The sequence below is a fragment of the Nelumbo nucifera genome, chromosome 4 (assembly GCF_055504915.1).
Source record: "Nelumbo nucifera cultivar China Antique chromosome 4, China Antique-T2T, whole genome shotgun sequence".
NCBI lineage: Eukaryota > Viridiplantae > Streptophyta > Magnoliopsida > Proteales > Nelumbonaceae > Nelumbo > Nelumbo nucifera.
The window spans coordinates 9,636,830-9,653,535 of record NC_142652.1 but is presented as its reverse complement, the minus strand read 5'-3'; the positions used below and the strand labels follow the sequence as shown (position 1 = coordinate 9,653,535).

The window sequence follows — 16,706 nt, the reverse complement described above, 5'->3', positions numbered from 1 at the left end:
ATGGAGGTTCACATGTTTGGCTGGGGGAAGCTTTGGCTTGAATGGAGGTTCCCAGTAGGGGCAATTGTCGACACCAACTTCTACCTATATTCGCCATTGCATGTGGTTTAAATCACGGATACACCCTTGCTAGTACACAAAGGTATATGATACTTTCAACCATGTAGATAGGGGTGTATATGGATTGAATTTGAATCCGATCAGGCAATATCTGAATTTAAATCCGATTAAAAAAATCGATATTCGAATTTGATTCGATATCTGATAGATATTGAAAAATAATATTCAAATTTGAATTCGACTAAATATTCGATTCAATTCGAATTTGATTAATTAATTATTTTAGGCAATTAATAAATATTTTATTTATATAAAGTATATAAATATATAATTTAATTATTATATAAAACATTTAAAAAATTATATAATATATATAAAAATAAAATAAACGACCGAATTCAAATATTTATTGAATTGAATCAGATTATACTCAAATTCAAACCCGATTAACTATTGGACATGAATAGGATATTCAAATTCGACCTATTAAATATTTGAATTATGAAATAGATTCGATTATGTCAATTGGAAATCGAATTTTGGAATAGCGTTGACAACAGTGCAACATGACCATACAGTTAATAACTGCCTTAGCTCATACGGATCGTGGCTCCAGCATTCCTCGGCCTCCCCCAAGCCCAGTATCATGTTATCATCCCATGCAATAGCAATCGCAAGGGCATTTAGATGTACTGTTAGGTGGGTCCTTCCGTGCCTTATCTTATACCACGTGTGTTGAACGAAAGCACATAAGCCAAGATGAAGAAACGTGGTTGATGATAAGAAATCAATCAAAATGCTAACGACATCGTGGCGGGCCTATTCCCACTCTGTAAGCGGCAGTGCGGGACTCTCTGGAGTCTGGAGTGATTTTGCAGTTACCTCTCTAGTCTCTACCTAAGGAACCTTGGTCGAGATCAGATTGGCGCCCCATTTAGGTCAACACACAAACGCCCCACACCACCTATCGCCCGTTTATTGGGAACATCTTCCCATGATAATTACGGGAGTCGGGAGATGTTCCCAATGCACGCATGTTCATGTTGGGGGGGTTGTGGGGCGCCAATCCGGTCTCGCCTGGGTCCCATTTCGTCATTTTATTTCTTTTATCTATCTGTTGCCAATTACAGAGCCAAAAAAGGAACAGAAATAAGAAAAGACTAGTAGTACTCTAGTAGATTTCTCTCCGTTTCATTTTCTTCGTCGGTCAATCGAAAGATCTTGGAACTTCTGCAATATCTCCGAAGCTGCAAAAGGTTTATTGGATCTACAGGTGGTGTTTCAGAAATCGAAGCTCCATGAATTCGTCTCAGTTCATGGATAAGCAGGTCATGGGTCTTTCGGGATCCCAAAACAACGATTTTTTTGACCTTCTCAATCCTCATGAAGAACAAGGCGGTGGCGCGAAGAAAGAAGAAATCTTGCCCAGCTATGATTTTCAGCCCATTCGACCCACTGGACTTCCTCAATCGCCAAATCACGAAGGGAGCAATGTCGGGGGAACTAGGGTTTGGAATTCGGCGGATTCGAAGGCTACCGCATCTTCTCAAATTAGAGTAGGTTTTCTATTTCTCAGTTTTAGTTATTTCGTGAAATATTTAATTTGTTAGGGCTCGTGGCCTTTTTATCTCTTTAAATTTTTAAGTTTATGGTTTAGGGTAAATTGACAACACTTTGTCGTTAATTTGTTCCGGTAATGTCTTAGAAGTAACTTGCCAGGGAGTTGTTGCATTAAGAGGCTGCTGCATCTTTATGTAATTGTTATAGAATGTATTCCATCAGTAGATCTTAGGAAGTTTCTCTTCATGCTTCTCAAGTGGCTTTGGAGAATCAGACATACAAAAAAAAAAAAAGAAAGAAAATAGCGGCACAAGTAGAGTGGTCAAATTAAATTGCATAAGTTTTCCTCGCAAGCGATGATTGATGCTTACGTCTTCATAAGATGTGATGATATACTGCACCATATATTGGTGCTGGTCTTGTAGTAAGATCCTTGAATAGAAGAATGCTGCTGTATGTAGTATCAAATGGAAATTGGACTTATACCCTGAATATATAATAGGGTCCAAGTAGTGCAACTAAGGGAACTATTCTGTATCTACCTGTGTGAGAATAGGGCATATTTATATGGTTCTTGGTGGTAGGAAATTGCTAATCTGTATTTAGCAGTCTATTGTTCTTATTACCACCCAAGCAAATATCTATTTTCTTCTATATAGAGGATTCCTCTTGTTTGAATTAGATAGTGCATATGGCCTTTAGCAACTCGTAGCATTATTGATACTGACTCTGCGTAACAACACTTTTAGTGAATATTTTTCTATGAGAGGATTTTTTATACATAATTGATTTTCTTTTACATGGATCCAGAATCTGGCTTCTAATATTAATACCCTTGTTGTTTAGGATGGGATGTATTAATTGATTGTGTTATTTGTCACCCGGTAGGTTGTTCAAATTACATTTTTCGTTTAGAGTTGCTAAAAACTAGATTCCAATCTCATGTTTCCTAACAGCTTATGGTTTCATTTGCCTTGTTGAAATATTTTAGGTAGCAATCTAGCTAAAGGATTTTGTATGAAAAATTATTTATTAATAAATCAGAGACAAATATGTAGTGTGCAAGTTCAAATTTCAAGTTCTAACTTTTTTTCTGAATCAGTTCTTGTAACAGTTTAATTGGATAAAATCTTCTCAATAGTATACATGGCCATATGAACTGGATAGTTAGCTTGAGTTCTTTGCAAGCTGTGATATTGGAATGAACCTTAGGTTTGAACTGCAGGAAAAGATGTTTAGGCCTGTAGGCTTCTATATATCAGTTGTTCCATTGAATCCTCTAGTCATAATTTTTGTGCATCTAACTGATCCAAATCTCAACTCCCAACATTTCCTTTTCATTGTTCTTGTAAGCTTGTTGACACCCTTCTCACAATCCCTCTCTTACCTAAAAAAATCATTGATGCCAGTCACCATATGCTTTCAGTTATATCCTGTTTATTGTTTTCTTCTTAGTGCTTTTAGGTATCAGTTTATCTGAATTTGAATTTGAATTCAATTCACTTAAGGGTGACAAGAATTCAATCAATCAATAATTGGTAGTATATAATATATTATTTATTAATATATTAATATTTATAATATATAATATATTATTTATTATTCAAAATATAATATTATATTATATATATTTCTAGTATTTTATTATATATTTATATATTTTTCTATAATAAATATTGTAAATAATAAAAACCTGAAAAACTGACGAACCGAACCGACGGTTAACTGAACCGGCCAACCAGTTAACTGATCGACTTTGTTTCGGTTTCGGTTACCGGTTTTCCAAAAACTAGTAACCCCGGTTTGGTTTCAAAGAATAGCCCATGGTTCGGTTAATTGGATCGAACCATGAGCACCCCTAATAATTGGATCGGATATGGATCCACCCCTAACCAAGTCAATTCAATTTGAATGTATATGCTTATATATACTTTAAATTTATATTCTATCTATAAGTAAAGTTGGTTTGAATGTTGTGTTTTTACTAGAGTCATTGGTTTAAGCTTCATAAATTTTATTTTCAATATATTTTGTTTATAGTATACAAAATCAAAGTCTTTTTTTTGTTCATTTTATTAATAGTATATAAATTTTTATCGTTTTCAGTTTAATTTATTAATGCTATACAATATCCTATTGCAATCCAAATTCAACCTGAATCTTATTTAAATCTGACGGATAAGATTCAATTCCGATCCAAATATAACTGAATCAAATTTGCATCCACCTCATTTCTGATTGAATCCAATCTGTTTGCAGCCCTATGTCTCTCTTGACCTTTGTTCTTTTTTTTTTTTGATCAATAACACTTTCATTAATTCATCAGTAGAAAATTTACAAGTGGAAGACAAACACACTTATCTTCCAAGAGTCACAAAGAACTTCAAGAAATGAAAAAAGAAAAAACAAAGATACAAATACTGGTTTTCATTAATAACCTTTTACATACCATTCCTCCATGCGAAGAATTTCAGTTCTTCTTCCAAATTTCATTTATTTCTTGAATCCAGATATTCATCAAAATTGTGGTTTTCTTTAATTTTAAATTCCACCAATTCATTCTAGTGCATCTATTAACTCCACTTCTCTTTAACATCTTGATGCGAACACTAATGACTGTAAATTCTATACTGTATGGTCAGATGTTTGTGTCTGCTTATGCATATTTGTCCTGAGGAAAAAGAGGTCTATTTAGCTCTGATTTCTTTTCTTTTTTCTTTTTTTTTTGACAAGTAAACTAGTTCTGATTTCATTGACAAGTCATCTTCATAATCACTAAGCCTTGTTCAAACTATATGGGGCTGGCTATATATAAACCCTATTTTGTCATCCCATTCTGTACAGTATTATATCCATTGTTAAATTATGAATGCTTAAATAATTTCTTATTACTTCCACCCAAGTCCTTTTTGGCCTGCCTCTGGCTCTTCTAGCCCCTTCAACCTGTAACAGATCACTTATTTCATTGACAATTATAGGTGCAAAAAGTTCTTTTTAGTCTTTTTCAAATGCACTCTTTTCTCTAAGATCTTAAGTCCTCAATTATGTTCTTTTATGGTAATCTGGTTCCCCTCTTATAAACTTTTCCTTTATTTGTGATTCTTGAATTAATTCATTCATTGCTCCCTAGTTGCTTTTATGACTCACAAGTCAACTCCACTCCTTGCCCTTGTTGAACTGAATTAAAACTCAAGTTTGGTTAGCTATTATCTCTCCTGCATGTTGGCAGTAACGTGTGTGGCCAAGTTTTGGTAGGTGTTCTAGCCTGAACTGGAAATATTGGATCAAAATTCATGAAAAGGTATGCCATGGGCATATTCCTGTGTAGCACTAAAACCTATTTGGAGATTTCAAAAGGAACCTCAAGGATTCTCAATCCATTCTGACTCAATTCAGCATTTCAGCCTTAATATCCCAACTATTTGGAATCTACTAATCTATCAAATTGTAAGCCCTTAGATCATGTCTTACTGCTTCAACAGCATTTTCTTTGGATTCTCCTTGTTCTGTTAGAGTCTTCTACTTGCACAGTTGCACCAACTCACTCTTTCTCGCTGGTGTCATCTTGTCACTAATTGGAGCCAGTCTTAAGTCCTCTCTGGTGTGTTAACTTCTTATTCCGTCTTTTGTAGTTTTTCTACCTACCCATATCAACATCATCATCTTAGCTATACTCATTTTTTAAACATGTTTCTTGATTGTTCAAAACACTGTTTCATTATAGCAATGTGGTCTATTTCTTTTTAGTCTCATTAATGCATTCCAGCAGACAATATGCTGGATACATTTCTCCTCTTCAACCCCACCCTGGTCCTCTTTAGTTTCACCATTGGGTTTTGAAAGTGTACCAAATAGAGTTTTGAATAAGATCTGAATGAAGTAGCTCATGAAGAAGAGGAACAAGTGTCTGATTCTGCATTAAAGACTGAGGACATTATAAGAAAATGGAAGGAAGTGGCTGCGTCTGCTCCAGGCAGGTCAAGAATAAAGTGGAGTGGCAACCACCACAATTTCCATTTGTCAAGCTAGACTTTGATTGGTGCAGCTTAGGCAATCCAGGTGTATCCGGGATAGGAGTGGTAAGAAATCATTTGGGTGATCTTTTTATCATGTTCTCTGGAGCAATAGGTATTGGGGATTCAACTAGGGTAGAATTGAAAACTCTGTTAGCAGGTTTGAAAGAGGCAAAAGAATTGGGACTTAACAAGCTATTTGCATTACGAGACTCCAAGGTTATAACAGGTTGGTTAGGAAGTAACGAGGGGCCATGGAAGCAGACATGAAATCAGAGAAGCAAAATAGATGTTAAAGGAATTGGGAACTGTCATTCAATGAACTCCAAGGTCTTTTAATAGTCTTGTAGATGGGATGACAAAACAAGGGGTAACAAGGAATTCATTGTATTGGGGAATAGTACAGCAAGGGGGAAATTGTATTTGATACTGATTGTTACAAGGATGGTTAGCTGAGGCTGACAATCCTTTCACTCTTATGTACTCTAAGCTTTACTGATTAATAAAATTTTCATTGTTACTGATTAAAAAAAAAAGGAAGAGGAACAAGGATTTTCAAATTGACAGAAAAGGGGGAAGAAGAAATTCATTTCTAGAATTTAGAGAATAAATGAGTTGAAAATTGAACTTTTAAATAGAAATTTGGCATGAAAGTAATAGCTAAAAAATGAAAATTCAGAATCTTGGATTCATAGGAAGATAAAGAGAACTGGAATGCCAGGAGGCTATTAATAGAGTGGATTACTGCTAGGGTGGACCACTGGGTTAAAACATTGGAATCTCTACACCTTTCTCAGCAGATGATGTCATTAGGAAGTGGAGGGAAGTGGCAAGCACATCATCCAAAAAGAATTTAGTCTATAAAGGTGGAGGCTGCCAAACAGAGGGTTCTTAAGGCTTAGATTTAATGGGAGTAGTAGGGGTTGAAAAACTGAATATTGAAGGGGATTCCAAATGTTGCTACAGTGGCTGAAAAAGGAGGCTGCCTTTTGGTGCTATGGTGGCGAGGGTTCTTTGGACTTCCAAGTCAATAGCTTGGCCAATGCTCTAGCAAAACAAGGGGCTGAGAGGGAACAAATGTTTTGGGCATAATTGTAAGAATTAAAAGGAAACCAAAAGGGTTGAAATACAGAATCCTTATCTCCAAATAGTGTATTTGTACATATTGGATTTGTCCTAATGTTTATAAAATTTTACTGCTATTGATAAAAATGGGAGAGAGAGAACTAGAATGCAAGTAATGAAGGACAAAGAGAACCAAAGCAAAATAACGGGATGGATACATAAGGATTCACCCTCAAACTAAACTTTGATGGGTCAAGTGAGGAGGAGGTCCATGAAGTAGTTTTCTCAATTGATAAATCTAAAGGTCCAGGACTCGACGGTTTCTCGATGGCTTTCTATCAAGACTACTGGGAAATCATAAAAGTTGACTTGATGGATGTTTTTGCTGAATTCTTTCATAAAGGGGAAATTTCACCAAGAGCAAATGCTACTTTCCTAGCCCTAGTACCTAAGAGGAAAGAAGCCAAGACTCCAAAGGACTACAAACCTATAAGCCTTGTGGGTAGCCTCTATAAAATCATTGCTAAAGTCTTCGTTGGGAGATTTAAGATTGTGTTTGCCTTTGGTAATCTCCCAAAATCAAGGAGCATTTGTGGAAGAGAGACAAATAATTGACCAAATTCTGGTGGTAAATGAGTGTATGGTTGAAAGGAAAAAGCAGGGAGGGGAAGGATTGATTTGTGAGCTGGATTTGGAGAAAGCCTATGATATGGTGGGTTAGACTTTTCTCTTGGGATTGATGGAAAAAATGGCTTGGGAGAAAGATGGAGAAAATGGATCAAAGGCTGTATTAGTTCGAAACATTTCTCTATACTAATCAATGGAGTGACTAAGGGTTTCTTCCTGGCTAAAAGAGGTCTAAGGCAGGGGGACCCTTTGTCCCACCCCTCCTTTGTGTTCACCCTTATTGTTGAGGTACTGACTCACTTATAATTTGTAGGTGACATAATCATCTTTTGCAAGAATTGTACAAATCTCAATTTAAGGAACTTGAAGAAAGCCTTAGTTGATCGCTTCCAAAGGATACCAAATTTAAAAGTCAACTAGGGAAAGACTTGTGTGGAAGTGGTTAACTTGAAAGAGAAGATATTCTTTGGATGGCTGAAATTTTAGGTTGTGAGTTGAAAAACTGGCCCCTAAAGCATCTTGGTTTGCCTTTGGGAGGAAACCCAGGAGCAGATATCTTCTCATCTTTGTGAGGAAGAATCACTTTGATCAAATCCACCTTAGCCAATTTGCCCACTTACTACCTGTCCACCTTTAGGATCTTGACAGAAATAGCCAAACAGCTAGAAAAATTGATGACAGACTTCTTGTGGGAGAGAGGAGATAAAAAGAAAGACCATTTGATAAAATAGGGCTAAGTGTGTAAATCTAAGGAGCAAGGAGTATTAGGTATTGGAAATTTGATCGAGAAAAATACAGCTCTTCTAGGAAAATGGCTTTGGACATTCCCCTTAGAAGGAGATAGATTGTGGTACAAGGTTATTAAAAACATTAATGGTGTAGCGGACAATGGCGAGGATGCAAAACTAGCGTCTCATACTACTTCAAACTTCCCTTGGAAAGAAAACTTTGAGGTATTGCCTACCTTTCTAAACTACATTCGTTTTGATGTGGGTTGTGGGATTATTCTAGGAAGACCTCTGCCTTGGGGACCTACCATTAAGTTGCAATTCCCAGCACTCTACTTTGTTATCAAACCATAAGGCTGAACCTATTTTAAGTTTTGGCTTTCCCTCAGAACATGTGTTAAACTGGGACTTTGATTTCCGCCGGGGGGGGGTAAAGGTTACAGCTCAAAGAAACTTGTAATATTGCTCAAATAACAAATAGAAACTAACCCTATTTTACCCCGTCTCAAATGGCATGTGATTGAAAATAGATTCTCATGTTGCTGATCCAAAAAAAAAAAGATTCTCATGTTTCTTATATTTGATCCTATGAAGAATGTATGAAAGTGGTTATACTTTGGACAATGTGGGAAAAAGGAGTTTGGGATGTCATTGTTTCTAGCTTTTCTCTTTTTTAACTGAAAACAATGATGACAGCTCAGCCAATGAATGAGGGGGAACCTATTGAATCTGAAAGTCTTAAAAAATGGCACCAGACCTGGCAGGTAAAGGGGCAGAGTGTTGCATGGTAAATAAATTTTGGTTTGGGTTGAGATCTGATTGACAGGTCTCCAAATCCAATATTTGATGTTTTGTGCCCCATATTAATTAGTTTTTGATTGAAGTTGCTAACCTGATGCAATCCTCCACCTCCATCTTAGCTTGGGAAGCGGGGATTGAAAATCCTGTGCAAAGCTCAAAACTGGTGGACTTAATTTCTAAAGCAATTTGGTAAAGATTAAAGAGAAATTATCAGCAGTTGGGACCATTTGAACGAAGTTAAGGACTAAGAAGGGAAAAGGCAAGGAAAATAGAGCTAAGCAAATATATGTGAATAGTACAAATTCAAGAGAACATAACCTTTGGCAATCTATGCCTTCCTCTTCCGGTCTTCCCTTGGTTTCTGTTTTGTTTTATGTAATTAGAATATAGAGATTAAAATTTTATACCTTGAGACCATATAAAAAAAGAATTAAATGAAAAAGATCTTCTGTAAGATTCCTTAGATCCTTGATGTTGTGTTATTATGTGGTACTACAATTTACTGATTGTTATCTATCAGACTACTATTTGTTGGAAGTACAAAGATAGTTTAATTGTTGTGTATCTTTTTTATGCATGACTATTCTTGCTGTTTGGTTTCCAATGATCCATACAGAACTATGGTTCTTTAGACTCCATGAAAATCTCTCCCGAGGAAGACAGGAAGGCCTATGATGCAGCAACAGTCTCTGAGATTGATCGAACAGTGAAAAAGTATGCAGATAATCTGCTACATGCATTGGAAGGTGTGAGTGCACGTCTAACGCAGCTGGAGAGCAGAACCCGCCACCTTGAAAGTTCAGTGGATGATTTGAAATTATCTGTTGGAAATAATCATGGTAGCACTGATGGAAAACTGAGGCAGCTGGAGAATAGTCTGAGAGAGGTTTGCTTCCTTCCTGTGATGCTTTTATTTTAAGCCTGACACAATTTTTGTTTCATTCTCAAATTGTTTTTCTTCTATATTTGGCCTTTATGCCAACCAATATGTTATACATATTTGAAGTTGTGGACAATATATGTCAACTACTTATGTTGAGTTGAACTTTATTTAATGAAATAATGAAAGAAGAATTTTGAATGGTAAAGATACCAGAAAGTTGAGTATCGGTGAGAGTGTTTTTTGTATTGTCCATTTGTGATTCCCTTCTATCTTTCACTACATACCGTTGGATGGTGCTCTATCGCATCCTTATGTAATATGACTTATATGGGACTTACCACATTCCATCCGTTCCATATAGAACTTTATCAGTACAAGTTAGAGATTACTCAGATTCACTTAGCATGTGAACACAGACTAGCCCGTTTGGCTCTTTATCTCTTCTTTGAAACATGGTTCCAAGGTTTCCAAGTAAAATATTGAATGATATTTTCTTTTGATTGATAAAATATTGAATGCTATTGGTGTAAACATATTATTCAAAAAAAAGTGTATTACTTGATATGGTGGCTAATGGATAGCCTTGGAGTTATATTACTTGGAAATGGAAAATTTTTTCCCTGCAAAGAAGAGTTCAACAACTAATGAAAACTCCTCTAAAAGAATTAGCAGGCAACTATAGATTCAACTGAGAAAATAGCATATGGGGTTCATGGGCTTCTCCCTTCAGTCATACAATAAACTCATTGGACAAATTGATCTGGAACCAAGTGAAAATGAATTTCACAGCCATGCCCAAGAGAAAGTGGATTCTAATGGTGCTGCTTGGACCCATGGCCTTATTTGTATTTTCATAGGCCTGTAGCCAAATTCTTTATTTGTGCTTCAGTTGATTGTCACCAATTCCTTATCTATATATTCTTTTGATGGGGGTGATGGGTGATAAGAAAAAGAAAAATATTTTGTTGAATTTTACTCATTATGTATATGCTTTTTTTATCCTGTTTCCTTGATCATTCTGTAATATGCAATTACTGTCTATCAACATTTTGCTTGTAGGTGCAAACTGGTGTACAGGTTTTGAGAGAGAAGCAAGAAATAGTTGAGACCCAGCTGCAGTTTGCAAAGTTTCAGGTGTCAAAAGGAGATCAGCAATCTGAAGGCCAAAATAATGCTTCACAGCAAGATTCTATGCCGCAAACAGCATCTACTACTCAGCAATCTTACCAACCACTTACCCCACCTGCCGTTCTTCCTCAACCACCTGCACCACTTCCTTCTCTCCCCCCTCCAAATGCTCCTCCACCCCCACTGCAACAGAACCCTCCGGTTCAGCTTCCTGGTCAGTTACCGCAAAACCAAATCCCTTCTGTCCCACAGAGAGAGCCCTACTTTCCATCTCCTGGTCAGACACCAGAGGCCACACACCAGCAATACCAACTGCCTCCACCTCAGCAGCTACAGCCACCACCTGGTCCACCTCCTGCACCACATCAGCATTATCAACCAACCCCCCAGCTTCCACAATACTCTCAGCCACCCCAGCATCCACAACAACACCCACCTGTTGGCCCTGTTAATCCATCTCCTCCACAACTCCAACCACCTATGGGACAACATCCTGAAGAACCCCCTTACTTGCCATCTCAGACTTACCCTCCTGGCATCCGCCAACCCCCCTCAGTGAGTCAGCCACCATCTAGTGGAGTTCCTCCCTCCCAACAGTTCTATGGTCCACCCGCCCATTTATATGAGCCCCCATCAAGCCGACCTACTTCAGGGTTTTCTCCTGCATATGGTCCACCTTCTGGTCCTACTTATAGCGACTCCTATCCATACAGTGGATCACCTTCTCACTACAGCAGTTCAATACTGAAATCATCTCAACCTCCTCCTCCTCCTTCAGCTCCAAGTGGTGGAAGCAGTTATCCGCGTCTCCCAACTGCTCAGATATTACCACATGCGCTGCCAACGGCCACTAGCATTGGCAGTGGATCAAGTTCTGGTGGGACTGGAAACAGGGTTCCGATTGATGATGTGGTTGACAAGGTGGCAACAATGGGATTTTCAAGAGACCAAGTGAGGGCAACAGTGAGGAAACTCACAGAGAATGGGCAGTCGGTGGACCTGAATGTAGTGCTGGATAAGCTAATGAATGATGAAGTCCAGCCCCAAAAAGGTTGGTTCGGCCGGTGACATGATGTGTGATAGCATCCAACTTGATTTGTTTTGTATAAAGTGATGAACTGTTTCATAGACCGTCTTTTCAATGTTGGGTTCTTCTTTGGGTCTGAGTTGGTTGTCATTTCATTTCGTGTTTATGTTGGTTTATTATTCTAAAATAATTTCCGCAACAGTCGATGATCTAAGATTTAATTTTGTACTTGTCTATGCAACATTGTTTTGTAAAGGCTTTGCTTGTTAGCACTGCAAATTCATTTGCAGTAATACAAATGCAAGGGAGTGCAAATTCTGGTTAAACTTGCTTCATGTTTTATTTTACTGCATTTACACTGGAAACACTCAAAATAAAGTAAATCCTTAAAGAAAGATAAATCAGAATTTGCACCCACATTCTTACCAAAAAAAATTATATAAAAAAGTTGCACTCATATACTTTTGCACCAGCACAGATGAAAGTGCATTATATACAAGGTCGGTGTGGCATGGCATGTGGCATTTTAAAGTTCGAAGATCAAAGTGGCATTAGTCCTAAAGTACAGGATATTAATATGGAAGTTTTTTTAAAAGTTTCTTATTCTTGTAATAAATTTACCTCCCCTCTCTTGTAATTAAAGTTTCTTTTTCTTAATAAATTCTGCTGTTACTAATCAAAAAATAAAATAAAATCCTCATTTAATTTTTCACTTTGGGCCCCATGTATGTGGGGCAATATCATTGGTTCCACAACCTGGTGAACAACTATCGCATTTAGGCATTCAGCTACTCTTTTTTTTCCTACTTTTATTTTCTCTACAAAGTGGAGATAATATTTTCTCTCTAATTTAAACAAAACATATTAATATTAAAATTCCTACTTTTATTTTCTCTACAAAGTGGAGATAATATTTTCTCTCTAATTTAAACAAAATATATTAATATTAAAATTCGAAATGTTGTGTGGTGTAGGATTATGGATTTGAATGAGGGATTATGTATTTAAGTATGTTGTGTTCAAGGTTTAAAATATTGATACGCCCGATATGTCGGTAGGGGCGTATTGTGTGAATCGATACTGTTTTTTTTTCTTTTTTTTTCTAAAACTGGTTCAGGGGGCCGGTTTAGGGCTCCTCCACCCTGTGAACCGGTCAGACCCCCAATACACCCACTATAGGGGCGTATCGGAGGGGTCTCGGAACGATATGTATCGGCTAATATGGGCCAATATGTGTTGATATTTTGAACTTTGGTTGTGTTGTTTGAGCTAATTGTGGATTGTATTCTATTTGCATTGAGATTGTATTTAACAAATTGTACATTGTGTTTAAAGTTGGATTATGCATTAGTACTGATTATGTGATATTATTTAGCTTGTTTATGGTTTATGTTTTATTATTATTATTATTTTTTTTTGAGATTGAATGATTATTTATTTGAAATGTGGAACATTTATGATAGATTGTTAACCAAAGCCAAAACTTTGAGACTTGAGAGTGAAAAAAAATTAAAAAAAAAGTACATTATTATCTTTTTATAAACAATAGATTTTATGTGTGTACCTTGGAACCGCCAAGGCTGAAATCTATCTTTGACAGGAATAGATTATGGTTCCAAAAACCTAGAATCAACCCTACAAGATAGTTTCCAAGTTTTATTTTGGAATTGAACCAAGCTGACCATGTTCAACCCTAAAAATCTAATATCAGTATTTGAAAAACCACTCTACTTCTTAAACATCTTACGGCTGTAAAACAGTATCCAATTGTCTGAACTCAAATTTGGATTTGACCCGGGTGATCTGAATTCAGTCCATTAATAATTGGATCAAATATGGATTCACTCTTACACCATGCGTACACATGTGTGTATTTTAAATTTATACCCCATTAAATCCTTCCTCCTCTCATCTTAAATCTTTCTACTCTCAAATAAAATAAGGGTATAATTGGATGGGCTGGTAGATTTAAGGAACAGACTAACCCTATCCTTGGACACAACATGGGTCAGTCATATGTCGAAGTCAAAGTCCACTTTTGCCATTAAAGTCTTGAACCCCACCATAGCTAAACCCAACACAACTTAAAATGGCTTAGTGGGTTTGGTAAGTTGGTCAATTTGAAATCATTCCTCACCTGACCCATTATATATGCATGTATTATATATATTAATATACATATATATGTGCATTATTTTATGTTAAATACAATATAATGTATATTATATGTATTATAATATTTTATATTATAATATAAAATATTATACTTTAATAGGATATATTTAAAGTTATAAAGATATCAATATCCATGAATCTAGTAACAAGTCATCTTTACCAGAGTTCTAAAGATCCATTTAATAATTAGATGAGTTGACTAAATTTAATGACTGAATTAACAAAACATTCTTACTTTAATAGTTATATAATTCCCGTTTCCAATCTAAGAGCTGAAACTTCAAGCTGAAATTATGCTGTTTTATGAGCCATTCGAATTGACTGAGCTGAATGTGTACTGGTTTGTAATAGTTATCTTCACTATGTAATTCAGATATTTGCTTGAGCTTTACATCCAAACTACCATGTAAATTTTATTTTCTTCTTTCCATTTTGTTCAACTCTCTCCACTTATACATGTCCATAACCTATAGAGAGCTTTTTTTTTAAGATAAGTGACATCATAACTTTTTGGGAAAAAAAAGAATCTAATAAGGTGATGCTGCAAATCTTAAATGGAAGCTTTTCCTAAAACATATGTATAACCACTCTTAGAAAAAGTGAGAATAAACCCCATTCTCAGAGAAAAAGATGGTAATTTATTACTGACTGTGACTAACTATAAAGATAGTACCCATTTCATAAAATGTAGGACCCACATTAATATTTATAATTTAATTTCTTAATTCATTATAAATATTTTCAATGGTGTGAATTCAATTCTTTTAAATAAAACGGGTTTGTCAATTACAGTCATAATTTAATTTTTAAATTAAATTTAAAAAATAAATAATGAATCTCATACAAAAGAATATATAGGTGTAATTGCTCTGTACTTAGTACGGGACCATTTTCTAATATAATAAAATGATTAGGGATAAAATAGTCATTACATGCAGGGTTGCAACAAGTTGGATTGTCCAATTTGAAGAATTTCAACTACATCAGTCCAGGGTTAGGGTTCGGGCATAAGGGAAATTTAACAAATTCTTAACCCAACCCAAATTACACCCTTAGTCACCACAATATGATGTTCATCAATTAAATGGTTTGATAGTATTGTCATACTTAAATTGCTTATTAATGAAAATTTAATTTAGTTGATTCAACCATTATCAGACGATTCTTTCGAACTCCTCTTAGGATGCTTTGTTATTAGACTCGTGGATATTTTGTCGAATACAAGGTGCAAGATTGCACCCTTTTATTCTATATAGGGTTCCAATAGTGGTTTTAGTAATATGATATAGAATTATAAATTTGCCATTCTTTTTAGTTTTATGCATCTATTGAAGAAGTAATTTATTATAAGTTGAAAGGAATTAGAAACTTATAGCTAAGGATAGATAAAAATGATATAAATGAAATAATAATAAATAATTTAAGTGTTTATAATTTAACAATAAATATGAAACTGAATTAAATAAAAGGAAAACTGCAGATTAATACCCTATATTTCGGCTTCCGAACTTCAAAACGTGCTAATCTAGCATCTGAACTTTTAAAACGTTCCAATTTAATATCTACCGTCAGTTATATATATCACACAATGATAAGTGCAATTTAAAACTTTTGAAAATATCAAAATTACTCTTCCAAATAAGACAAAGTTCATCATTTTCTTCCTCCGGAATCAAGGTTGAATCAAATCAATGATGAACAACCCCAAACCCACCACCAATCCAAATCGATGATCAACAAGGCAACCAATTTAGAGCGGATGGTACTGTTGGACTTAATAAGGGTAATCATCTTTCTGAAACAGAGCACAAAAATGATTTTTGTTTTTTTTCATTCCTCTTTCCTCCCAAGCAAAGTTGTCGTGCTCCGAGAACATGTATGTCTAGTTGCCTACCTCTTGAGTTTCTGTGTTTCAAAAAATTCTATCTTTTCCTTTTGGGTGATTGCAGGTTGCTCTCAATCTTTTTTGGTTTTGGTAATCGGCAAGAAACTATGTCTTTTTTTTTTTGGTTGAAAAAGAATTTCTTTACAAACAGGTGAAAAGAAATAAACACCAACCCAAATACATATAATTATCCATTGTCCCTGTAAGGAGCAAGTAAAAGCTAATCAGGAGATCAACCGAGAAGTGAAAACAAAACTAGACCCCTCGCTTTGAGTTGCACGATGGCCTTCAAGGGTCAACAATTGAACGCTACATGAAGTTTTTTTTTTTCGGTTCCTTTCGTTTTTTGTCGTTTCACATCCAATTGACTTCTAAGAGATTTCAGCATTTGGATCATTGATAAAGAATATTAGATGACACCTAAAGGGTAATTTTGAATTAAATTGGAATAATCTAAAAGTTTAGGTATTGGATTAGCACATTTTGAAGTTCAAAAAACTAAAGTGAGACTAGACCCAAAGTAAAAGATACTAATCTACAAATTTCCCTTAAATAATGGTGAAACAAGTATCATGTAACTAATTCTATATATGAAATGGGAAAGGTTATGATAAATGGTGATAAATATATTGCCTTCTATACGTTTCTTCCAATGAAAAGTTCTAATCCAACAGTTATAGTTAGGGGTGCAAATGGATTGGATCATGATCCGATCCAAATCCAATTATTTTTCGAATGGGAGTGGATTCGTACC

The 16,706-nt window shown here is 35.6% G+C and overlaps 1 protein-coding gene across 1 annotated transcript; it reads left to right on the top strand.

The window, feature by feature from the left end:
• The first annotated feature begins 969 nt into the window (after positions 1-969).
• LOC104591454 (basic salivary proline-rich-like protein (DUF1421)) lies at positions 970-12,218 on the top strand. Its single transcript, XM_010250291.3, has 3 exons — positions 970-1,616; positions 9,471-9,740; positions 10,797-12,218. The coding sequence occupies exons 1-3, from the start codon at positions 1,359-1,361 to the stop codon at positions 11,931-11,933; spliced, it is 1,665 nt and encodes a 554-aa protein (XP_010248593.1). The 5' UTR covers positions 970-1,358; the 3' UTR covers positions 11,934-12,218.
• Positions 12,219-16,706: the final 4,488 nt, after the last annotated feature.

Coding starts and splice junctions, on each gene's coding strand:
- LOC104591454 (XM_010250291.3), top strand. CDS start 1,359: ATGAATTCGTCTCAGTTCATGGATAAGCAGGTCATGGGTCTTTCGGGA. Junction 1,617..9,470: donor CCGCATCTTCTCAAATTAGA/GTAGGTTTTCTA, acceptor TGATCCATACAG/AACTATGGTTCTTTAGACTC. Junction 9,741..10,796: donor TGGAGAATAGTCTGAGAGAG/GTTTGCTTCCTT, acceptor TTTTGCTTGTAG/GTGCAAACTGGTGTACAGGT.